Source organism: Citrus sinensis, chromosome 2, assembly GCF_022201045.2.
Source record: "Citrus sinensis cultivar Valencia sweet orange chromosome 2, DVS_A1.0, whole genome shotgun sequence".
NCBI classification, from domain to species: Eukaryota; Viridiplantae; Streptophyta; class Magnoliopsida; order Sapindales; family Rutaceae; genus Citrus; species Citrus sinensis.
Window position 1 is genome coordinate 6,049,570 of NC_068557.1, and position 25,402 is coordinate 6,074,971.

Below are 25,402 nucleotides of genomic sequence, written 5' to 3' on the forward strand. Positions count from 1 at the left end.
ACATTTCATAAAATAACAAGAGAAAGTAGGACCAGGAAAATAAAACATGCGGCCCAATCCCATTGGACACGAAAGCCTTCGGATAATTGGATATGCAGGAAGCCATGACCAAGGACCATGTGTCAAAATTTAAAAAAAATAGATATAAAATATATAAATATGTTTAAATTTTAAAAAGTTGAAGAAAAAAGATAAACGTATTTTTCTGGCTTGCCTGTTCTCTCCTTTTCAGTCTCAGGCCTTAAAGGCTCAAACCCAGGGAGAAGAGAGAAGAATATAGAGATAATATAACGAATGGCAATGGTGACATCAAACATGGGGGCATATCAGAAGGTGGAGAGAAGCCATTTTCATTCAATTTTTTCTCTTAATTACGGTTATTGATTTTCATTTGAATTAATTCTAAGTACTTCAATTTTTTCTTTTTTTGATATCAGACACAAATGTTGAAAGTGGTCTGCAGAAAGAAAGAGAGAGACAGAGACCATAAAAATAACATTCACCCTTACAAAGTCGTTGAAATTACTCCGCCGCCCAAGTGCCTCGGCATTCGTTGCTTCCCTCCGGTGAGTTCATTCCCCCTTTTTTTTTCCTTTTTTTCTTTTTTAATTTTTTTCCTGTTTGGTCTGCGTTTTTCTTTTTTCGGTTAGTTGGTAAGTAATAACGAAGCTTACTGTTAAATTGAAACTTAAATTAGCCTTACGAAAGAAACTCTCGCAACCCTGAATGCTTGATTGTATGCATTATGAAAGCTTTTGGAATTAGAATGTGGGAATTGAATTATTATTATTATTATTATTTTTATACATAAATGTGGTGAACATGCAATAAAAAACTTTATGATATTTAGATTTCTGCTTTGTTAAAAAGGTTTTGTTGTTACAGATACGGGTTTCGTAATGCAGCTGTGTAATCTGCAACCCCTCATTGTAAAAGTTGTAAAATTATCTATCATGCTTGCAAGTTTCTGTGTTCTAAATTGTCAAAATCTTGTACCAGTGATAATACCCGCATGAGACATAGCAAAGCCATGATCATATGAATAAAAATTTCCACTAGAATTGACTGACAATTTGTTTGAACTCTTGGCTACAAACAACCCAATAGTCACAAGCAAGAAGCAACCGATATTTAAACCAAGAATACAATCAAATCATAATGCTGAAAGATAAAATAAAAAATAAAAAAGCACAAAAAGGGCAATAATTTTTGTGGTTCAGCCAATATTTTTAGTATTGTCTCTTTGAAGAAGAATTAAAGCTGTCATGCTGTTCCACTTCCCGTCAACAGCTTTGCACTCACAAGCACAAAAAAAACTCAATCTTAAGTCCTCAATCAATCTCTAGATAGACCTATTTATGCTTTTTCTTTGTTTATACGTAAAAAAAAATGCATAGCCATATATAAGTGGCTTATAAAATTAAAAAACCTCTTTCCCCTTCAATAAATAATTGACTAGATCTGCACCAAAACAGAACATATGTGCATAGTTAAATTTTTATAACCTTCCCCATTATAAAAGTTTGATTTTTAAGTAAAGTTAGTTCATTTGGAAGTAAGACATTTAGATTGGGGAAAAAAGTTTGTCTGAAAACATGGTTGTGTTTAACAAATAGGGGGAAAAGCAAGAGAATTGTGAATTCTAGGAGGTTAGATCGTTTTAAAGTGTTATTCCACATAACTTATTAATAACAAGAAATGATTGGTCAATCTGTAAAGACAGAAGTGGAGAGGAGTACTCAATATTCATCTTAAAGCCTAGAAATCCTCATTCTCCTCTCTGTGGTTCTTTCATTTTAGATCTTAATACTATTGTTTGGGCCATTATCTACCAGTGTAAGCTTTGAGGTCAAGCAGTATCTTAAAATGGTATCAGAGCAAGTTTTTGACCAGGAGCTTTTGTGTTCAAATCCCTCTACAAGATTTTGCATTTGTTTTTGTATTCCCTTTCGGTTTGGACTTCTTCCCTTTGTTTGGATTTGTTTGTGTCATCTATCTTTGGTTGGTCCCAGTCCACATGACAAGCCCATTTAGTATCAGTCTTGCACTTGAGTGTAGCTCTTAAGAGACTTAGAGCTTAACACTATTGTTTGGCCAGTACCTCTTTCCAGGTTGAACTTTTAGGTCATACAATAACTTAGCAATATCAATTTAAGGAAGGAGGGATGTCAGTAGTATTTGGTTGAAGCTCAAAACAATCAGTAAAATGACTACGGTGTCATTGCAGGTTCTGATACAGATGAAGATTAATATCTGCAACATATTTTCACTTGCCGGTCTATGAATATGAGCTGCTTTTAAAGATTGCGAAACAATTGAAGACACAAAAGCATTAGGGTGTAGAAAACTACCAGAAATTTCTTTTCTTCAAGACTAAATTATGGATGCGGTCACTAAAATATGTTGATTTCTTTTCCTTATATCTAATAAAGTCGAAATTGCAGGTTCTAGATAACCTTTATGCATGTGAAGACAGATTGTTCCTGTAGAAGTTGTGCATTATGAAACATTGATCTGTCATGTCTATTTGATTCATGAGTTGTAAATGTCAGTTGCCCTTCCACCTGGATTTGCTAAGTGGAAACAAAGAAATAGACCTTTCTCACAATGCTTTGTATATTTGGATGCAACACTTTATTATCCGTCCGTCATTTTGTCTGCATTACTCTGTAGATTCATTCATGTTGATAATGTAGACCCAACTTAACTCAAAAGTAGAAACAGTGAGACATTGTATTGCCACGAGGGTATGTTTGTTGTGTTTTGTGAGTTCTTACTGTACTTTCTGTGGCAGAACTTGCAATGTGGGGAGAGCGTGACAATCGAAGGCCAAGCTTATACCATCTCAGCTGTGACTCACCGTTATCAGCTTCGCAAAGGGAAATATGAACCTAGCGAAAAGAGGCTGGATGTGCTTTCCAGTAGCAGATACATCTTGAATTTATATCTAGAAAATTTATTAGAGCAATCTTGACAGAGTAACCGGCATTCGGTCTTTTTAGATGGTGCATTGATCATGTTTTTGTATCATGTACGGTAAAAAAGAAAAATCTAGAATATGTACTTACTTAGGTTGAAAATTAAGTACCAGTGGCTAATGACATAACAACAAACATAAAAATCGAAATCTTATGAGTTCCATGAGTTTTTAGAAATTATTTGAATAGATTTAACGAGGTTAAATTAAATATTAATAAAATTATCCATATGAATCACTCTGAACTCTAATTTCTTTGTTTACGAATTTATAGGGAGTTATTAGAGTTATTTTAATATAGTTAACGGGGGGTTAATTAGAAATGTATGTAATTTTTTTAATTTTTAGAATTTATTTTATTCTGCAGAGGTCAATCAAGATTATCACGTGTTTCACTTTAAAAAGTTTTTTAACGATCGAGCAAACAAAAAAATAAAATTATAATTATAATAAAATCTAATGGCACCGAGAGGGTGCGCTCGAGAACAGAGGATAACAATCTAGAAGCTAAAATTACACTCATGGATGGCTGGAGGGAATGATTGTGTACATCGCACACTGAAAATGATTGTTGAGACACGTTGATGTGCTTGGTGACACGCCGGCTCCACCATTGGAGCCGCTGTCCCCAATCTACCCAAATCATCACGTAGTATGAACAGCGCTATGTACGTACCATTATCCCCATGACAGATCCCATCATCACCGTTTGATCAGAACAAATGTTTGCGGTCAACGAGTCAATTTAGTGGACCCCAGCAGTGTCTCTCATCGTCCTCACAATCACAATCACAGCCAGGGACTACTCAACTACCGTATGCCTACCGCATCTGTCTGTCCTCCTACATTAGGCAAAATTGACGCTAAAAACTGGGTCCCATTTGAAAAATCTAAGTGCCAGCACAGGAACCTGCCCACGTGGCATTTAATTAACGTAAAACTTCCTTGTAAATCTTCTTTAATATTTTCCCAAAAATTCTAATTAACGTAAAAAAAAAAAAATTTTTTTTTTTGAAACGGCTTGAATGTTTTTTGCTCAAAACAAAGTGAATTTGCCTCCAAATAATTGAAAGAACAGTGTATATTGTGGGGATGAGATCAGACTACTTGCTAGCAAAAGACGATAATGTCCTTAAGATTAAGCAGCGTTTATTTATTTATTAATTAATAGAAGATTAAAGAGGGGCGTTAAGAATGAGGAGGGTGGGGCCGCCGGGGGCGATGCCCAAAGCATGAAGATTAAAGAAAGCCTTTTTAGTCACCGAAGGCCGAAGGCGCATTTTGTACTATCATGCGCCGGGCATGACAGCCGTCCACGTGCATATCGGGTTTGGGTTCACGTGCGCGCATGTGAGCTCCCCCTCCTTCTTCCCGCCCCGCGACTGAAGTTGACGTGCGGTTACTGAAAGACCGAAACCCCCCCCCCCCCCCCCCATGTGAGTTTATTAATTTTAAAATTACTATGAAGAACAATTTACTTACAAAAATTCTTGCTTGTAAAATATAGTAATTCCAATTTGTCTTCATTAATAGAGAGTTCTTGGATAGTATTAATATTACATACCATATACGTCTCTTATAATTTTAATCAAATAAATTCAATTAGTGATCATTTTTTTTCTCATCTCATTACTCATGGACGAATAAGATTCTAATCTCGTCCAAACCTTGTGTATTTATAATAATTTATACATTAAAGGAACAATTTTCTATAAATGTGTTTGGGACACACCCACCTTTGAGGGACAAGAGAGCGCCCAAAGCAAAAACTATAACTCTTTTTATGACTACAATATGTAATTACCATATGCAATTACATTTTATGCTTGTATTTTTCCAATCTTGTATGCAAATTACCATGCCCTTATATGTAAATGAGGCTTTATATGTATATGAGTTCATTTTATGGCCCATTTTATGTTTTTTTGTAAGAGTAATATGATTGTTGATAATTTCCTTAATTTGGGTGTTAATTCATTTGATAAATTTAATGACCGACTTATTCAAGAGCCACTCGGGGCTAAAGTCCCCACTAAAATAATATCCCTAAAAGTAATGTAAAATTACTATTTTTAACATGTAAAATATTATCTTTAAATTTGTTAAAAGCCCCCATTATTTGTCCTTTTGAACAAAATACCCCAATAATTGATGTCCATTCTATTCCTTATTTTTAACAAATTTTCAATCCTTTCAGTTTTAAGCCTTCGCTAAACAAATTGGTTGGGTCCTTCACTGGGTGGATTACTCCTTCGATTGAGATTTATAGTCCCTTTTTTTTTCTTTTTCTTTTTTTTTTCCTTTTTGAGATAGTGGGTTATCCAAACTATAGATTTAGTGGGATAAGACTTTAATCTTGTGTTTATTTTATTTTATTGCCGTACTTATTGAAGTTCATTTAAAATTTTATAATAAGGCGACATTTACTAGGTGAGTGATGGAATAGTGAATTGACAATTATTTTTTAAAAAAATTGTCAATTCACTAAAAAAAAAAAAAGTCACGTACATATCATCTTGTTTGATCAATTAAATTCTAATCTCAAGTAACCTATTTTAAAGGAAAATAACTGAAAAAAAAAAAGAAACCAATAGTCACCCATGACAAAATAATTTGAAAAAATAGCGCAAGTAAGTTGACAACAAAACCAAGAAAAGACTTGCGTTAATAATTCACAAAGAGTGGTGGGGCGCCCGGTTTATCAAGTATCAAACAAGTGATGTGTTTAAATTTTCTTTCAAGCAACCACTTAAATCAATTTATTTATTTATTTCTTACAAAAACAAGAACAAGAAAGGCACCACAAGGGAAAGAAAAAGATTTTTCCGTCTGTTTTTGTTTATTCTATTTTATTTTATTTTATTTTTTTAAAAAAGAGAGAGAACAAAAATCCAAATATAAAAAGGATGGCTTTAAAGCTTAAAACTTTTGCTTTGCGTGGCAACTTGGGTTTTGTTTTATTAATTTTTTTTTAATCCGTTCATTAATAAAAAAAAATTAAAACTATTCATTCACTCATGCATTCATGTTCATCACCAGATCACCACCACCACCACCACAACCTTCATAACACGACGAAAAAATAACAGAAACAAGCTTTTTCACAAACTCCAAAAATTAAAAAAAAAACTAACTCTTTCTTTCTTTTCTTTTTTTTTTTTTTGCCCCCTTTTGCGTCCTCTTCTTTTCATTATCGTTATTATAATTCACTTTCTCTCTCTCTCTCTCTCTCTCTCTCTCTTTGTCTATTGTTTTGATCGGATCTGAAGCAGCAGCTCTTTCAGAGAGAAACAGGGAAGAAATAAAAGAGAAAAAGTTGCTTGACTTTCTCTTGTGAAACAACAGCAGCAGCAGCAATTCCCACTTCATGACAGGGTGCTTGCTCTGCATTGTTATTCTTTTCTCTGTTTCATGATCAGGTATTGTTATTTGTCTTCTTTTTTTCTTTTTTCGATTTTAGTTCCTTTTAATTCTTTTAAAGATTCCTTTAGTTTAATTATGAAAAGACTAAAAGTTGATATTTCCCTCCCCCTCCCCCCCCCCGCCCCCCAGTTTCTTTGCTTTTCATGCATTTTCTTGGCAACCAAACTGGTTTATTACTACTTTAATTTCAGGAGGCAATGGTGAATTTTTTTTCTTTAATTTTTTAATGGGTTAGTGAGTTTTCTTTACTAGTATTTTACTATTGATTATTTCTTGTTGTATTATATAATTAGATGGATTATTGGTGATTGTATCTCTAATGGGATTTTGTAGATTCGGTTTGAATTCTTTTTTTCTTTTTTTTTTTTGAATTTGCATTTAGGTATTTGTTTGTTGCTACTAGGATTGATTTATTGTAACAGTTATTTTTTAAAAAAAAGAAAAAATTTAACTAATCTATTCTTGGAAAGACATTTAAGTTTGTAATTATGTAATTAATGCAATTGATAGCTAAAATTAAGGTAATCATTTTGCTTAGCTGGGGATTTCTGCTTTGCAGTGCTGCTGAGTTGTTCAATGGAGTCACTTGCTAATGGTGTTGATTCGTCCAAGACACAAAATTCAGCATCTGCAATAAGCAGCAAGCATCCTTCTAGATCAATTACCCCTCGTTCCTCTCGGCCTCCATCACCGAAACAGTCCAGTAATGAAGGGCCTCTCGCCATCTCGTATGCAAGTGCCGAAAATCGTGGTATGAAGTCGATCTGCAATGTAAATGGCTCTGTAATCAATCAAAAGAACATCCAGAGAATAGCCCAAGATCATAAGCAGCATGAGGAGTTAGCAACTACTGCAAAAACCTTCTATGATTTGAATAAGGGGAAACTCGAATATGTGGGCACAGTTAATGCTCTTGATAAAACTGTGGAAACTTCTTTCCAGAAAATGGTGTTGACGGTGGAAAGTGAATCCTGTGATAAGCATCCGGTTTATGTTCCTGAGAATTGCAACTCAAGCAGCTCATTAGAATCTGAAAATATTGTCTCAGGTCTTGGGCAATTGGGGCACAACTTAGTGCCTCAACCAGAAACAAGCTTTTATCCAAGTCCTTCAAATAGTATGTATACTACTACTATGTATACAGAAGCCAAACAAAGTTTCACCAACACAGAAGTTAGTGAGTGTAGAAGTAGCATAGGGAAGTCTGCTGAAAGTGGTGAAGTGAGTCAGTCGTGTGATCTTGTTGAGAGCACAAAGACAAGTATGTATAGGGGCAGCACTGGAAGTGATGTTAGCGATGAAAGCAGCTCCAGTAGTTTCGGCAGTGCTGTTCACAAACCCCATAAGGCAAATGATGTAAGATGGGAAGCAATTCAAGCCGTCCGATCTCATATGGGGTCATTAGGTTTGAATCACTTCAAATTGTTGAAGAGGCTAGGGTGTGGAGATATAGGCAGTGTATATCTATCAGAGTTGATGGGCACTAAAACTCATTTTGCCATGAAAGTTATGGATAAAGCTGCTTTGGCAAGTAGGAAGAAGCTTCTGAGAGCTCAGACAGAGAGAGAAATACTGCAATCTCTGGATCATCCGTTTCTACCAACTTTGTATACTCACTTTGAGACGGACAAGTTCTCATGTTTGGTGATGGAGTTTTGCCCTGGGGGAGATTTGCATGCACTCAGGCAAAGACAGCCAGGGAAGTATTTTTCAGAGCATGCTGCCAGGTTAGAAATTATTTTCTCCTTCTAGCTAATTGTTCTGGTGGTTAAGTAGGTGCATTTAAAAATTAAAATTCAAGCTATTTGTTTAAGCCTGTGAATGTGATTCCTGTACTGTTTCTTGTAATTGATAGTCTCAATTATCTCTCCATGTGCATTTTGGCAGCTTGGAAAAAGCTATTGAATGTACTTACTATTGTATTTTCTTGAAGTCCCTTCTTTTCTTCAAACTACCTTGGCCTTCAGTCAAGTCTTTGACACCCAAGCCCCAGTGAATCAAGTTTCATATTGTTTTATAAGTTAAAGCCAGCACTAGTTTACTTAGTGGCATCACATTGATGCAGACTTGTAAGCACCCCTTTGGTGTTATTTTCAACCATTTATTGTTAAGAATTGCAAGTCCAACAAATATCCTAATTGCTTGGGACCATTAAATTTATGTACTTTTTAATGCAAGTCAATAAATTTCTATGTATGTGTGCGTGTGTGCTTTTGTTCCCTTTTCCTTTTTAGTTGTTATCCTTGCTTTACCAGGAACATACAAACAAAATCAAAAGTTTGGCAATACAAGTTTTAATGAATCCGAAATGAAAGATGATAATGGTTAAATTGGTAAGGCCTATTGAAGGCTGGGTTTAAAACCTTGATTCCTGATCACACATTTACCTTTGCCCAACAAAAAGTAACAGCATTGCTTGCTGATATGATATCTAATAAAACATTAGGTTGGTTTGTAATATTATTATGTGTATGCATTATGAATGTGTGAAGAGACACACTGCATGTTTCATTTAGTGTATCTTGGAAGCTATTGGTTTCTAGGATGATGCTTAAGTTTGATTAAACCTACAATGACGATGATCGGGCTGAGAATATATCTATTATTATCATTATTTTCATTAATTTCCTCCATTTTGCAGGTTTTATGTGGCGGAAGTTCTTCTCGCTTTGGAGTATCTGCACATGCTTGGGATCATCTACAGAGACCTTAAGCCAGAGAATGTCCTGGTAAGAGAAGATGGGCACATAATGCTTTCAGATTTTGACCTCTCTTTAAGATGTGCTGTCTGCCCAACACTGGTCAAATCCTCAAACACCAGCTTGGAGTCGAAGAATTTGTCATACTGTGTTCAACCAGCTTGCATTGAACCAACCTGTGTAATACAGCCAGATTGCATCCAACCTGCATGTTTTGCACCACGCTTCATGAAGAGCAAGCCTAAGAAAGACAAGAAGACAAAACCAAAGAACGAAATGCATAATCAAGTGAGCCCTCTCCCTGAGCTCATTGCTGAACCTACGAGTGCTCGATCAATGTCGTTCGTGGGTACACACGAGTACTTAGCACCAGAAATCATTAAAGGTGAAGGCCATGGAAGTGCTGTGGATTGGTGGACATTTGGGATATTTCTCTATGAGCTTTTGTTTGGTAAAACTCCTTTCAAGGGGGCAGGGAACCGTGCTACACTTTTTAACGTCGTTGGCCAGCCATTAAGATTTCCAGAGTCACCTTCTGTGAGTTTTGCTGCTAGGGACTTGATCAGAGGTTTACTTGTAAAAGAACCACAGCATCGCCTTGCCTATAGGCGTGGTGCTACTGAAGTTAAACGGCATCCATTCTTCCAAAGTGTGAATTGGGCACTCATTCGTTGCGCAAGTCCTCCAGATGTGCCAAAGCAGAAACCAGCTGTGATGGATTTGCCTCTGAGAACTGAAGTGCCAAATGCCCCAACAACAAATAACAATACGCCAGGTGTAGATGTCAAACCTTCAGGTAATTATTTAGAGATTGATTTCTTCTGATTTTTGTGATTTTTTTTCCCTTTTAACCAGAATTTTCCTGGTCATCTCATTTGTATTGTGCTTCAAATGGTTCGTTTTTTCCATTGCAATGGGGACACTAACATTGTAGTTCCTTTGATATAAGCAATGTAATTGCTCCTTTGCAGAGTTCTATGATAAACGGCACCAAGGAAATTGCAAATGCAATGAAATGGATCTGAATTTGCTCTCTGCCCCCCTCTCCCCCCCCCCCCCACCCCCCCCCCCCAACCCCCCCCCACCCCCCCCCCCCCCCCCCGCGCCCGCGTTTTAAGGCCCGTTGTTCAAGTTTTCTGCTTGTTCAATCTTTACAATCAATGCTGGCTAAGTGGCCATGAATTTCAGCCCAATCGCTACTTGGGTACCGCCCAAAATCACTAGAACTCATCCATTCTCATGAAAATAATGTGAAGTTTGAGCAATGAGAAGGTCTTTTGACACCCTCAAAATTTCTCATAAGACTCCTTTACTTGAAATAACTTAAAATAAATTAACATAAATTAATTTATTTCTTGTTTTGAATAGAAATTTAATTAAACATTTAAATAAATTATTCTTTTAACAAATTTTTTACACTCACCCGATTACATAATCTACATTTATATTTTTATTTTCTAATTGATTTTTTTAAAAGAAAATTACAAGATCTAATCGAGTTATGAAGGAGGGTATTAAATAATAAGAAGAAAAAAATCAAAGGTAAATTTAATATTTTTAGGATTTTGTATGCAATTTAAAATGAATTTTTTTTTTGGATCAAATTTTATGGGAAGATGATTGATTTTAATGCATGGAGTTGTATTCTATCAAATAATCTGAGGGTATTTTAGGAAATAAATTTAAAAGAGCTGTTATAAAAATTTCATATGGGTGTTAAAATCTCTACCCTTGAGCAATATGCAACTTATACGAATGTGGAATTTTGAACTTTATTCTTAAAATCATGCCTGCAGAAAGTCATTAAGTGGTAAATTATGTCACATTTTAGACATAAAATGTTGTAGTTTGTGATAAGTATAAATTGATACAAATATTACATCTTGAATATAATATAAAAATTTCTTATTCTCATAGAGAACGTATTTAGAATTTGAATTCTCTTACGATTTGAGCTTATTTTGGGATTTATATTGTTGATTGTTGATTATTAGATAAAGTGTATAAAAGTAATCAAATCTCAATCATACATAATTACAAATGACACATGATATAAGGTCTTTAAAGTTTAAAAAAGTGATAAAATTCTAATTCACATAATTATAAATAAGATAACTATATCGAAACCTTCAATGGAACAAAATTATTAAAAATTCATAGTTCCTTGACTCCAAAATTCTATAATTGGATGAAAAAAATTATTATATTACGACTTTGGTAGAGTGAATTTTGGAGGTCCATTTAAGAGTGCTTACCATCATTGTATAGGTAAATATGTCATTTAAACAACATGATATATTACAAATGTCATTTATGTTAGTAGCATCCAAGAGTTTGGATACTTTGGACACACAATGTTCAATTCTCATAAATACTTAAAAAAAAACCAATAAGCATCAACCAATAAGTATATTTTTTCCTCCCTTTTTTTGAATGATGATTAAGTAGCTTTTTGATCAAGAAGTTTTAGGTTGTGGGCAAAGAAAGCGTGTAACGAGCAGTTAGTAGTTTTGGTTCTAAAGGCCCCCACATATATCTTGTTTATTCGTCAGAGCATGCGTCATCAGCCCATCACTCTGCGCGGCCCACAAGGCCACCATGACGCTCGCGGCACTTTCCCTGCCAAATTTCAAAAATTTTTATTTTTGAAGGTCAGAATTTTATCAATATAGAATTAGAGAATTAGGAGTTTATTATTATTAAATCTATTATTTTATAATTGTTACGTTCTTCAACTTGGGTAGGTACCCTTCTAAATCAATTTTTTAATTGATCATTATTCCTGGATGACGTAAGAACCCTAAGACACGTGGGTTGACTTAAACCATCCGTTGCCATTACGTGGTTCGGTGCAGTGTTGGTCACGCATGAGTAACTTGAACGTCCAACCATAGTGTACCACGTAAGCTAATTCCATTAATTTTGGATATCCTCTCATTTAATTTTCATGGATCCAATACCTGATTTCCCTAAACGCTACGTTACACAATTCAGTTTTGACTCTTAGTTGTGTGCTCCCGGCCTACTCGTCACCTTATGACCTGAGTAATCTTTTGAATCCGGGACCACGCGCTTGCTTCTTCCACGCTCCAATTTACAAGGAGCAACGTGGCATCCTCCACGTAGCGTACACGAAATATCTCCAATCTGAGTGGAGAGAAAAGGGCATTGGGATTCACAAGAAAGTAGAGGTAACTATAAGATGCACCCGTGACTATCGAATTAGATTATTAGAATTGAACTCACTAAACAAATTGTTTGGATAATTACGCAAAAAAAAAAAAAAGGTACTGAAAATAATCTGATTTTAATTGCCCAAAAAAGAGTAAAATTGTTTACAATGATTTGATAAATGTATTCCTCAATAACTTAAAAGGAAGCCTACCAATTTGTTAACCAAGTAAAAAATCTTTAAATAGAAGAAATTAAGGGAGTTGCTTTAATGGTTCTCACAACACACAAAGAAAATGATTTAAACTTTTTAATAGATATGCGGGAAAATTGTTTTCTTTTATTTGAGCTTAAATCTTTCGCGTAATATAAGTTGAATTTAGTATACAAAGTGAAAAATGTAATATTGTAATGTGATGTGAGTGTTTTTATTTTTAAATAGGCATAAAAATATTGTGTTTGGCAATATTTTTTTAAAATGTCCTTTTCTTTTCAAATAAAAAATCAATAAAAGATATATCCACAGTAAAATCTTGATAAATAAATGTTTAGTAATTTAATAACATTTATTAAATAATAGAATTCTCCAATCCTAATTTGAGCAAGTGTATTAAATTAATAATTTACTAAATGCATAAAATAATAAATTTCTTTTGAATCCTTTGTGGCCCAATGAAAATATTAATTAATAATTAATCAAATAAAAATTAATAATAAATAAGAAATAAAATTATTAAGAATTTTTTACAATTTTAATTATTTAAATTCAACTCTTTACAAATATATATATCTAAATCTATTTGTTTTTTTCTTTGTTACTAAATTGAACTCAACCTCGTCCTCATTGTCAAAGGATTACACAATAGTGATATGCATGTACATGATTATACAAATGGAATAAAGAAAGAAAGATATTATATAATTACAAGTTTCCTAACTAAGCTATATTATTATGGGGGTCTAATCGATAGAGAAGATACTGTTGACTTGAGAAAGCACGATTTATATTCTTTTATAAATAAGTATATACGCGTAACATCAAAACTTTTTTTTTAAAAAAAACTCTTTCTAAATTAAAAAATATTTTTTATCAATAAATTAATAAATCATTCCTTTATTAATAAATAAATAGCTTTGCTAAATCAACAATATTATTTTATAGCGGTTTTAATGTAGTTAAGCATCTTTTACTTGTGAGAGAATTTTTTTTAAAATAGAAAATATGTTTCTTAAAGTCATAAAAAGTAAATTTAAAAAAAAAAGAAAAATCATAAAAACTCAAAACACTACATCCTATATTCAATTATTTTCCACGTTTTTCAAGTCAATAACTTACAACTTTGTTTGAAAAGTAATTACTTTATTCATTTTTTTAAAAAAATACCTGAGAATAATTAACACTTTTTAAAGCCCAAATTAAAAGAAGAAAATTTACTTGATTATATTAAGTGAAAAATATTTAAAAACATCATTAAGTCATAAAAAGAAGCCGTCTTATTTCCAAGTGAGATCTACCATTCTCTCCAACACCACAACCGCACCAAATCCCAGCACCCCCGTCTCTCAGCCGAGCGCGTGTAGCTCACTCTCCCACGGGGCATTTTTATCATCTTCCTACCAAACGTACGCACGCAAAAGGAAACAGCCTCCCCCACCTATGCGCATTGGGGACCCCTTTCGCATTCTCATAACTCCAGCAGCAGCAGCAGCAGCAGCTCGCTACCACCCCCTCCATCAAGCAAAACCTCTTCTCATTCTCTCCCACGCACTCCACCCGACCCGGACGAGAACCCGAATCCTAATTACGCGCACCGACACCAACAACATGTCGACGATCTCAGCTGAAGACGACGCCAAGTACGGGTTCACACGAGAGGAGATGTATAAGGAGAAGCTGACCGGAACCGTCAATCCCTACGGCCGCCACGTGTTCCTCTGCTTTAAGGGACCCGAAATGTGGGTCGCACGTGTAGAAGCCTCCGACACTGATACCCTCCCCAAGCTCCTTGCCTCTGCTCTCAAAACTCGCAAAGACGACATGACCGTCAAGGTTTCTTTCATTTCTCTTTTCTTTTCTTTTGAAAAAATTATGCGGCTGATTGATTGATGCATCAATAGCTAATCGATTGACGACTGTGATTTGGTAGTCTTTAATGACAGTATGTGGAGGAGGAGAAGGTACTGATGGAGATGTGTTGATTTTCCCTGAAATGATTAAATACGAGTGAGTAATGATTTTGGCTTAGGTTTCATTTTTGTATGGGAATTGATTTGTTCTTCATATATTGAAGATGATGTTTATTGATGCTGAGATTCGAGTTGTGATTTTGAACTTATAGGGGTTTGAAGGAGTCGGATGTGGATAGCTTTGTCGATGATGTGCTTGTTAATGGAAAGCCATGGGCTTCGGGAGTCCAGGAAGGGTTGACTGGTTCATATGTCTTCGTATGCTCCCATGGTAGTCGAGATAAGAGATGTGGTGTTTGTGGCCCAGCTCTTATTGAAAAATTCAATGCGGAGATTGATTCGCGAGGACTGAAAGATCAGATCTTTGTTAAGCCATGCTCTCATATCGGGGGCCACAAATATGCTGGTAACTTGATCGTCTACAGTCCTGATTCAGAAGGGAAAATTATGGGCCACTGGTAAGATCTGGATCCTATTCAAGTCTCTCGCATTGTCATTAATGTTTAGTAGCTGGAAATTCAATAGAATTGGGTTGTTTATGGCATTGATAGTTCTTGGTGTTGGATTGCAGGTATGGCTATGTCACTCCTGATGATGTGCCTGCAATACTGGATCAGCATATTGCCAAGGGCGAAATAATTGAAAGACTTTGGAGGTTTGTGTTATACATTTTCTGTCTTCATGGAATTTTCTTAGGGTGCTGCTGATGTTTTTACCCAAAAATTATTTCCAGAATGAGGTGCTAGATTGCAAATTGTGTTCAACGGTTATGCCTTTTTGTTTCTTTTGTGGATATTATCGAATGTATAAACTATATCGGTTAAATATTGCAGTAATGAATGGGGAATGGGTTAGGATATATTTGTGCATTTAGATAGTAATGCAGGAAAAGTTTTCTCTTCTTCACTCGTTCCCTATCTATATTTGCTGTTAATGCTGTAATGTCTCTTCTTTATGTTATATCCCTGGTCCCCTTTCACAGTCTTAATTGTTAAGCTTGCTTGTGAGTCGACTGTAGTAATAATCTTTTTCATTCTCTTGAGTTTTCCTTTAGTACTATCCATCTCTTTTTGTTTGTTATTTATTGCATTATAAATAGATACTATACTATACTTTGTTTCAAAAATAAAATTGTTGTACTCAGTTCCCTCTTTGGTATTTGTAGTCATCAATGTTGATTAAATGTTTGTTTATTTGCATTTCATCTGGAGTGTGTACAATACCCGGGTCAGTATTTTTTGTCACATATTTCGGCTGTACAATGTACCTTTAGAAAGCCTGATTGCATAAATTCTGTTATGTAGGCATTTACTTGGTAGCATTGTTTTCTGTATTTTCTGTATACACTGGTATTACCTTCTCATGTTTAGCAATATTGAGCATATTAGAAGAGCATAACATTAACAATAATCATCTGCAGAGGCCAATTGGGGCAATCTGCTGAAGTTGAGAAAGTGGATGAAAAGAAGCTTCCAAATGGAAAAGAGGAATCAAAAAGCAAGAAGCTTGAAGATGGCAACACTCAGGTCACAAAGGAAAATGTCACTGGTGGCTGTTGCCAGGGTGCCAGTGGCTTTTCATGTTGCAAGGACAGAAGTTCAGATGTTACTGGAGAAAATAAACAGATAGAAACCAAGGGTCAAGGCAGATTGTCAAGCTGGCTAGGATCATTTGAGCAAAGGGATGTCCTTACGGCTGCTGCTGTAGTTGGAGCAGTGGCAACTATTGCAGTAGCTTATAGCATTTATAGAAGGTCAGGGTGAAATATGCCCTGTGATCATGCAAACAGTTTGTTGACCATCCTTCTCTACAGGTAGATAGATGCAATAGTTTTGATGAAATAAATCTCCAAACAAACATATGTAGGAGAATGATACGTACATGTTCTTGTTATCAAGCGGGGTTGAATAACCTAATTTTAGCAGGTTAAGTGATGAAGCATGAACCCGCCGATTTTGTTGATTATTGTTATTTCAATAGATTATTGGTCAATGGTTTATCTTAATACTGGATTTTGTTACTAGAATGCCTAATAACAGCATTATCTGATTAGGCAGCTTGCAACAGTTATGCTAGAGTTTTGTTAGTTCAGTATTATCTATCCATCCCAATTTAATCACTGGCTTGGAGAGCATTTTGGTATGTTATTTGTTCATTGATACTGAAACTCCATTCTAGTTTATGAGTATCATACTTGGGGCAGTGTTAAATGGTGCATGTTGTGGAAGGTTTAGGGAAGTTTGTTTCTTGTAGTAAATATTTTCTAAAGATGCTTTCCCATAATCACTTTGAAGCTGAGCAAAATATTTGTTCTCCTTGCATAATTGTTTATCTTGATGGCATCGGTAACAGTTTGTTATGTGCTAGATAGTAGACTGTAGACCAGAGCTCAAACTGGGGAGATTTGTGTGTGTATTTGTTGACCTACTGCTTTATTCTGCATTGCTAATAATTATCCGACTATAAAAGAATCAATGCAGAAAGAGCATTGACTACTTGAATAGGGACATTCTTGGGAGCGTAATTACCATAATTTCCTAATCAAGCCTATGAATATCGTTTCTAATGTCGTTAAATAGTCTCTCACTAGATTTTAGTGTCATTTTCTTTTGAAATGTATTTGTCTTGACAAATGTGGCACACATGAAAAGCGATAAGCTTTCATGGCATGAATATTTTTGAAGGATTGTGCCCGATTACCTGAATGAAAAGATAGACGCTCACACATATAATCTCATTCACTTACAAAAGATCAAACACCGGAATCAGCCAGGGCATACGGAATTCCTAATCATTACTTACACAAACCCAAAACCAAAGTCAAAGGTCAGATAGACTTTATTTTGTAATAACCAGGAAACCTAAGGCTAATCAAAACTCAATTCAATTCCGAAATTGAAAGAAACAATTATCATTCATAGGGTACTAAGCTTAGCAATCATCTCCTCAACCAGTCTCAGCGTAGTCCCAGCAACTGTGTCTCCTTCAGCATCAATTTCTTGCATAATCTGCTCCACCAGCTCATTTTTTAACTGTTTACTTCTCGAACCAAAGCTTGAGCAATCTCTCAGAAGCAGCAACAAGTCTCTAGCCATATTTTTAGCCCTCCATGTTCCATCCACACTCAGCTGAAGCAGCCCAGGCATCACACCTTCCTTTAAAATTGAACTTCTATATTTGTCTCTGCAGCTTTTGCATATCAGTAACAGAATTGCCACCGCGTGTTCTTTGCATTGCGGAGAGCCCTCTTCGATCGTCTCAACCAATGCCCGAATTGCACCGCAAGTAGCAGCAATTTCTTGTAGCGCGTCTTCTGATGATGACACGATATTTTCAAGCAATGCAATGGCCTTCTCTGTCAACCCGGATGATTTTTCTGAACTATGGATTAGCTGAAGCAAGCAATAGGTCACACCAGAGGAGACAATTGGTGAGATGAGCTGGTGGCAAGTTGAGAGATTATGAAGAGTGGCAATAGCATCAATCTTTGCCTGGACGCTAATCCTGCCATAACTATTATCATCATCGGCAAGATCTCCATTGAGGATTTCAACCAGCCGTTGTATGGCCCCAGAAGATGCAATTTCTAACTTGTTTTCCAAGCAAGAAGAGAGAATCAACATTGCTGCTACTGTGAGTTCGATCAGCGTCGTGCTTTGGCATTGAAGGACCTCTAACAATACTGGTACAATCCCAGATTTTACAATCCGAATCTTGTTTCTGCAAAATTACAAGTAAGAGTTAGTTCACAATTCTATATTATTTTTTTCTAACGAACTCTGCCACTAAATTTGAACAATATATTTTCTTGATCAAAAGACTAACCGTTCACTGCCACAGGCAAGGTTGAGCAAAGATAGCAGAGCAGCTTCAACGGCTTCATAATCTTGCGAACAAAGCATCGAAATCAAAGGAGCAATGATTCCTCTCTCAACCAACTTGTGCTTCTGTCTTCTACTCAACTTACCAAGTTCATTTGCAGCTTGAATCTGGGTCTCTCTCTCGCCGTTTAAAAGATTATGCATTAACATTTCCTCCATGAAAGCTGTGAGTAGTGTCCAAACTCTTATTAAGTGCTAGAAAATTGTGAAATGGATATTAATAATATTGGTTTCTTAAACAAGTGACTTTAAGCTTTATTGGGTATCCATGAATTGTTTCAGTTAGAAGCAACTTCCTATTCTTTGGTCAGCTTTTTTTTTTTTTCATTTTTTTCTTTTTGTTGTTGCATAGCTGATTTGGAAATAGAATAACGGTTCCTAACTCCTCAGAGCGTCGCTTTAACTTTCCTTTTGTAGGCGCATACGCCGTCGGCTTTATGGAATGCTTATCATATGCAGGGATTTATTAGAGGATTTTATTATTCAACTTTATGGTAGGTTATCATTGCAAGAATCCTCTCAAGGATTCATTATTTATTGACATGAATCACATGATCACACCCCATAATATTGCTTTTATGAATAATTTATTACACAAGATGTTTTTTGTCAGTTGAGTTATCCTACATTCTTGGGAGAACTTGTACAATAGTTACATAGGATGAGACTATTCAATAAGTAGCTCTGGATGTGTCCTCAACCCAACTCATGATAATCAGGATGGGTCAACTCAACTGAATTATTTGAAATGGTTATATATATATATAGAAATTTTTTAATCTAAGATTTTAAAGTATAGGAAAGTCAATAAAAGATTTAAAATTGTGGGGTTTTAAAACTTCACTTTCTAAATGCTTTAAAATCTTACGATTTTAAAGTTTTCTCATATTTTTCTACACTAATCGGGAAAAATTGTCATCTCTACATTCTACATAGATGAATTAAGTCTTTTTCCCATCCCTACGATTTTAAAGTTTTCTCATATTTTTCTACACTAATCGGGAAAAATTGTCATCTCTACATTCTACATAGATGAATTAAGTCTTTTTCCCATCCCTACATTCTACATAGATGAATTAAGTCTATCACATTATCGTTATTAAGGTTGGGCCTTAGGACATTCAAGATAACCTATTTTAAAAACTTTTCTTTTAGATAAAGCAATTAATCGTATATATGTATGTATATATATATATATATATATAGAGAGAGAGAGAGAGAGAGAGAGAGAGAGAGAGAGAGTTATTTTTTAGTCCGAAATTTGGGACGGGATCCCATCCTATTTGGGACGGGATTGAAACATATTTTTGTCTCATAAAAAAATTTAAGGACGGAAGTGAGATATTTTTTTATCCCACTTGCATATAAGGGACAGGAGTGGGATTAGTAAATTATGTCCCATCCCGTCTCATTGCCGATTAAGAATGAGGATTTTTCCAATTGGAATGGCATTCGGCATGATCCCATCTCTTTTGGTACGGGATCGGGACATATTTTTGTCTTAAAAAAAAATATAGAGACGAGAGTGAGACGTCTTTTTATCTCACTTGTATATACGAGATGAGATTGTGATTGATAAATTTCATCCCATCACGTCCCATTGCCAACCCTAGTAGAATGACTTTTTTTTTTTTTTTTTAACCACAGGGGCTTCGGCCAAGAGTGTGACTAGCTTATGGTAATGTATATCCAGATTGAATTTCCTTTTACTTTAAGTAAGGGTAAGATTCCAAATCCAACATATTCACATAAATAAAAAGATCTTTTCCATGAAACAAACCAAAGAATCAAAGTGAAAAAAGAGTGTGAATTTTCATTAGAATATTAATTTATTCTCTCGATGATCCAAACTCTTTGCGTTACATGAATCTGAGAAGCAAAACAAATGCTATATGTTTTTTGGCTGTTGTCTAGATTAAGTAGAGAAGATTTTTCGATCAAAGTATCGCTGGTCACCCTGGTTTTGGTATCCAATCAGTGGGCAAGCTGTGCTGATGATAGACAAGAGCTTGGGCTTAGCTACAAGTCTCGTGATCCGATGCTTGTAACATGGCTATAATACGGATAATGGACGATGGTATGACTAAGATGCAACGCCTGCACCATGCATCTGGGTATTGTTCATTATCGATAATAATTTTTTATTTTATATATATATATATATATAAGGAAAAATTGTGGTGCAACTATAGTACGGTTGGATCTCAATGGACTCCACTTATCTAAATAGATCTAACGGCTAAATGCAACTGTGTTACGGTATCACAGTTACACCGTACTCAGATATTATCGCGCAATGTATGTTACGAAAATTTATTACAAGTAACGATAAAATTGATATCATTAATGAAATACTCATTACAAGAGAATAAAATATTTTTTAGATAGAAAGGTTTATTCTCATTAAAACAACTAAGCGCGCGAACAAAAGAACATAATTAGAAAGAGAAATGAATCCTTCTATATCACCGCTAACTAAATCTATGAATATGCTCAATCAACAAAATCAACCATATCTTGGCAAGTATGATAATGACGAATGTACGGTGCAGCTGTTCTATTGGAGCAACACCATAGATAATATCTCTGTGTCCTTTTTTTTATTTATTTTTAAGTTTGATTACGTTTTCAAATCAAAGAGATATTTTAGAAATAGTGAGATTGAAAACAATATATTGGAAACTAACAAATATCCGACGATAGAGTCTTGGAACTCATAACAACAAAATGAAGTACAGCCAACGAGGCACTTGTTTTTTTGCGGATTCTACTATATGTCTATCTGCTTTACTTTCGCCGCTATACGGCGGCATTTTGTTTTAAGTAATTGCTCCTCAATTTTTTAACGATGATGCGTTTTGATATTAAGGTATGGAATTGTTTCAGTTATACAATAAAATTATGGTGTGTTTACTTGTTAGAAATGAGAATGAGAATCAATAAATGAGAATGAATGATGTGTTTACTTATTTAAATAAGAGATGAAATAAAAGTTAAAGTGATGAGTCTCACCTAAAATTGGAAATAATTATTAGAGTTTCCATTCTAATAGAAGAGGTGGGAATGTGATTTTTATTCCTTAAAGTGATTATATTACCGCCATTTAAATATTAAAATTCTCATTTTATCCTTCATATTATTATTATTATTATTATTATTATTATTATTATAACAACAGTAATTATAATATTGTTGTTGTTATTATTATTATTAGAAATAATTATAAGTATTAATTACAATAATAATAACAATAAGAATAATAATTACTATTATTAATATAATGATTATAAACAACAACAACAACAACAACAATAATAATAAACTAAGATCAGTTTAGTAACTTGTAACTATTCATTTCAATTCCAATATAAAGTAAACAATTCAATAGCAGTACAGTTTGTTCCAATTTCGATTCCCACAGCTAAAGTAAATAGTTTATTTTGATTCTCATTCCTCATTTTGGTTCCAGCCAATTTCGATTCCACTCCATTTCAATTACTTCTTAGTAAACACATCATTAGAGAATGCTGCAAGAATCCAAGAACTTGTGTTGTTTATAAAATTAGTTCAGTAAATTGTTAATAACACAAAATTAAAAAAAAAAATTGCGTGGGATGGCGGGTTGGGTTAGGTTGAGTTGAAAATTTTTAACCAACCAACCAAATTATGAATAGCACAAGTTGAAAATTTTTAACCTAAATGGGTTGGATGAAATTTATAATCTAAGCCAACCCAATCATGTAGGTTGTTAAGGGGTGTACTTATGATGAAAAGCATAAAATTTAGGAGATTGTGAGTTTTTTCTTACTAAAATTAACATATGCTAATTAACTCCTTGAGTGTTTTCCTTATATTCAAAAACTACTATCATAAAAAATTAAAGGAAAGAGAGGTAAATGAGTTATTTGTTCAATAATTTATTTTGGCAATATAAAATATATATTTATTATAAGAAAAATAGTTTTAAAAAATACCAAAAAGTACTAGAAAAGTATCTTATTATTCAATTTTTTATTTACACCTAAATATATATTTTCTCATTTTTAATGCTTAATTTTTTTAATTTTATTTATATGATTTATTTAATTTATAATAAATATGACAAAAGTGTATTTAAAAATAAAGGCAATATTAGAAAATTATGATACCAAGGAGGTTATTGACTATTATGAAAACAGTAAGGAAGTAAATAATATATACTATTTCAGTATGAGGGAAATTAACAATCTTAAGGTATGTAAAAAAACTTGGTTCGGCCTGACTCTCCACATGAGAGTCTAGATAGGGGCAAAAAATTTTAAAGCCTATTGTGAATGGGTCTGTTAAAGTGTTTATAGAGGCTCGAGCTTATCATTTATAAATTAAAAAAGAAAATAAAATTAAAGAAAAAAAAAGAAGACAACCAATAATCTATTGTGCCTCTCCGCAAAAATAAAATTTTGATTTAATTTTCAGTAGCTTCATAATCTTTGAACGAAGCGTCGAAATCAAAAGGGCAATGATTCCTCTCTCAACCAACTTGTGCTTCTGTCTTCTACTCAGCTTACCGAGTTCACTTGCAGCTTGAATCTGGGCTTCCCTCTCACCGTTGTGAAGATTGTCCATTAACATTTCCTCCATGAAAACTGTGAGTAATGGACAAACTCGTAAGTGTTAGGAAATTGTGAAATCCGTATTAATAATATTGATTTCTTGAACAAGTGAATTTAAACTTTATTGGGCATCCATGAATTATTTCAATTAGAAGCAACTTCCTATTCTTTGGTCAACCTTTTTTTTTCAAAAAACCATTTTTTTTTTCTGTTGTCGCATATAACAGTCCTATCTCCTAAGAATGTAGCTTTAACTTTCCTTTTATAGAAGCAAACGCCGTCGACTCTATGGTATGCTTATAATATGCAGGGATTTGTTCGAGGATTTTATTATTCAGCTTTCTATGGAGAGTTATCATTGCAACAATCCTCTTTAGGATTTATCACCGCATAAATTTGTCTATGAATAATTATTACACAATTTTTTATGGAGTTGAGTTTTCCTACATTCGCCGAAGAGAAATGAAGATATATACATGAGCTTCTACAAAGGATAAGGTAAGAAAACCAACAAGTACGTAGATCAGCTGGCATGAACTGTTCTAACTTAACCAATGTCTTCGGTTTAAAATTTAAAAATGCAGCTACTTTAAATACTTGTTGAGAGAGTTTTGTCGTCCTATTAGTCTTACCCGACTTGAATCTAGATTAGTCGGGGACTAATATAATTTTTGGATACCAATTGATTTAATATACCGAAAAAAGACAAGGCAAGAAACGGATAGGCAGTTCGCTGTTCTAAATGTCCTAGGCCCCAATTGCGATGACCAAAATGTGGTTGACTCTTGACTTAATTATATGGATGACCTTTATACATAAAATGAATCGCTAGGCTAGTCTTGCGTGTTCTCTAAGACTCAATCCTAATAACCAGAACAGGGTCTACTCAAGTCATCAGTATCAAATGACATTTCTCACTGTTAGGGATTTCGTTCAATGGTGACTAGCCTATGAATGTCCATATCGCAATTCCTTTAATTTCAAGGAAGGGAAAGATTCCAAATCCAACCAATCCACATAAAGGGAAAAAAAAAAGACATTTCCATGACATAAATAAAAAAGAATCAATGAGAAAAAAAAGTGTTTGAATTTTCAATAGAATAGTAATTAATTCTCTTGTTCAAAGTGTAAGATGATCCAAAATTCGTTTCGATCTTACAATGATCGGAGCTGTAGAAATAGACGCTTTATGTATTTTTCTTCAAATTAAATAAAGAATATTTGGTCTGATGGGCAAAGAATATCTTACCATGACTTCATTACTAAGCTTCCTTACGGATGTGAAAAGATCGATTCCATAGATGGCCTAGAAGTAAAATTGTTTTCTGTGCCCATATGGCGTGTATTGCATCTTCGATATCCAATCATTTGGCGAAGAATCTTTCAAACTCCTTGAAAGCTGCGATAGATGCGGCATCCATTAGACAATATTTGTTTGTTTTTTTGTCAATGCCTTTAATGATAACCCACAATTTGATAGTCCTAACCGAGATGTTTTGATACTCTTGGACACGGAGAATTTTGAAAACGAATGTCAGCTTGGAGAAGAATTTTTAAAGAATGGGTTGTTACTTTATAATTTGTTTGGTTTTTTATCTAGAATTTCAAAACCTCCATCACGCACCCAAGAGTAAACTGCATGGGACATAGATTGTGAATGAAACAGCAATGGCAGAAGTACCTAATCATGTTCAATTTATGGACATTTCTTATCACAGCTACAATTTCGTAGCAACAACTTCCATGGGATATCTATTACACGTGAAATTATAGCAGAGCTCAATAAAACATGCCAATCAAACAGTGTTATACAACAAAGGTTTAGCCGTAACTTCGCCTTCAAAAAATCCTCACAAGGAGGAAAGCATATCGTACGACACAAAAGTAAAGTATATTCCAGCTTTTGCCAGGACATGGACTGTCTCTAACCATGGGAGAAGCATTTATTACATACAATGATCCCCGTGTCCTAGAAACTACTAGTGATTTAAAAAATTTGAAAGATCAACTTATCTAATTGTAGTTAATTTCTTCCAAATTGATTGCATAAAATCTGGATAAATCTTTTCACACTATTTGTCATCAAGAAATCTTAAAGTACTTTGTTGTATTACACCCACTTAATGTATGATTACATTTATAAATTTGTCTTAAAAATTTATCATACAATTAATAATTTTATATAATTCATGCACACATGTAATACATATATTAAATGATTTCAGTATAAAAAAAAGTATTCTAGAATCTCTCCTACCTGAAATTTTTAAATGCTTTTTCTATTATGTTGAAGAGTGCATAAATTGACTAATTACACCAACTTTAAAAGCAATATAATATCTACAGTCTATTCATAAAGTCTTAACACATACCTAGTTTGATAAGAAAATAATCCTTTTCTTGGATCTTATAAACTCCATTCCTAAGAAGCATATTTAAATGCTCCAAGATATTCTGTCTCAAATTCTTTTG

At 34.2% G+C, this 25,402-nt stretch overlaps 4 protein-coding genes and 1 long non-coding RNA gene across 5 annotated transcripts; 4 read left to right on the plus strand and 1 right to left on the minus strand.

The window, feature by feature from the left end:
• The first annotated feature begins 165 nt into the window (after positions 1 to 165).
• On the plus strand, positions 166 to 3,135 carry LOC102616747 (uncharacterized). The gene is made up of 3 exons (XM_006470173.4): positions 166 to 333; positions 438 to 566; positions 2,795 to 3,135. The coding sequence occupies exons 1-3, from the start codon at positions 295 to 297 to the stop codon at positions 2,972 to 2,974; spliced, it is 348 nt and encodes a 115-aa protein (XP_006470236.2). The 5' UTR covers positions 166 to 294; the 3' UTR covers positions 2,975 to 3,135.
• Positions 3,136 to 5,928: 2,793 nt separating this feature from the next.
• On the plus strand, positions 5,929 to 10,133 carry LOC102616454 (protein kinase PVPK-1-like). Its single transcript, XM_006470172.4, has 3 exons — positions 5,929 to 6,396; positions 6,960 to 8,127; positions 9,042 to 10,133. The coding sequence occupies exons 2-3, from the start codon at positions 6,977 to 6,979 to the stop codon at positions 9,922 to 9,924; spliced, it is 2,034 nt and encodes a 677-aa protein (XP_006470235.2). The 5' UTR covers positions 5,929 to 6,396; positions 6,960 to 6,976; the 3' UTR covers positions 9,925 to 10,133.
• Positions 10,134 to 13,902: 3,769 nt separating this feature from the next.
• LOC102616162 (altered inheritance of mitochondria protein 32) lies at positions 13,903 to 16,462 on the plus strand. Its single transcript, XM_006470171.3, has 5 exons — positions 13,903 to 14,320; positions 14,418 to 14,494; positions 14,610 to 14,915; positions 15,029 to 15,112; positions 15,878 to 16,462. The coding sequence occupies exons 1-5, from the start codon at positions 13,928 to 13,930 to the stop codon at positions 16,218 to 16,220; spliced, it is 1,203 nt and encodes a 400-aa protein (XP_006470234.2). The 5' UTR covers positions 13,903 to 13,927; the 3' UTR covers positions 16,221 to 16,462.
• A 700-nt stretch (positions 16,463 to 17,162) lies between these two features.
• On the minus strand, positions 17,163 to 18,497 carry LOC102615870 (U-box domain-containing protein 41). Its single transcript, XM_006470170.4, has 2 exons — positions 18,283 to 18,497; positions 17,163 to 18,177 (listed from the first exon to the last, which is right to left on the minus strand). The coding sequence occupies exons 1-2, from the start codon at positions 18,495 to 18,497 to the stop codon at positions 17,373 to 17,375; spliced, it is 1,020 nt and encodes a 339-aa protein (XP_006470233.2). The 3' UTR covers positions 17,163 to 17,372.
• LOC127900383 (uncharacterized) lies at positions 18,043 to 18,902 on the plus strand. The gene is made up of 3 exons (XR_008052447.1): positions 18,043 to 18,191; positions 18,298 to 18,504; positions 18,756 to 18,902. It is a non-coding gene; the product is annotated as an uncharacterized LOC127900383 (long non-coding RNA).
• The last annotated feature ends 6,500 nt before the right edge of the window (positions 18,903 to 25,402 follow it).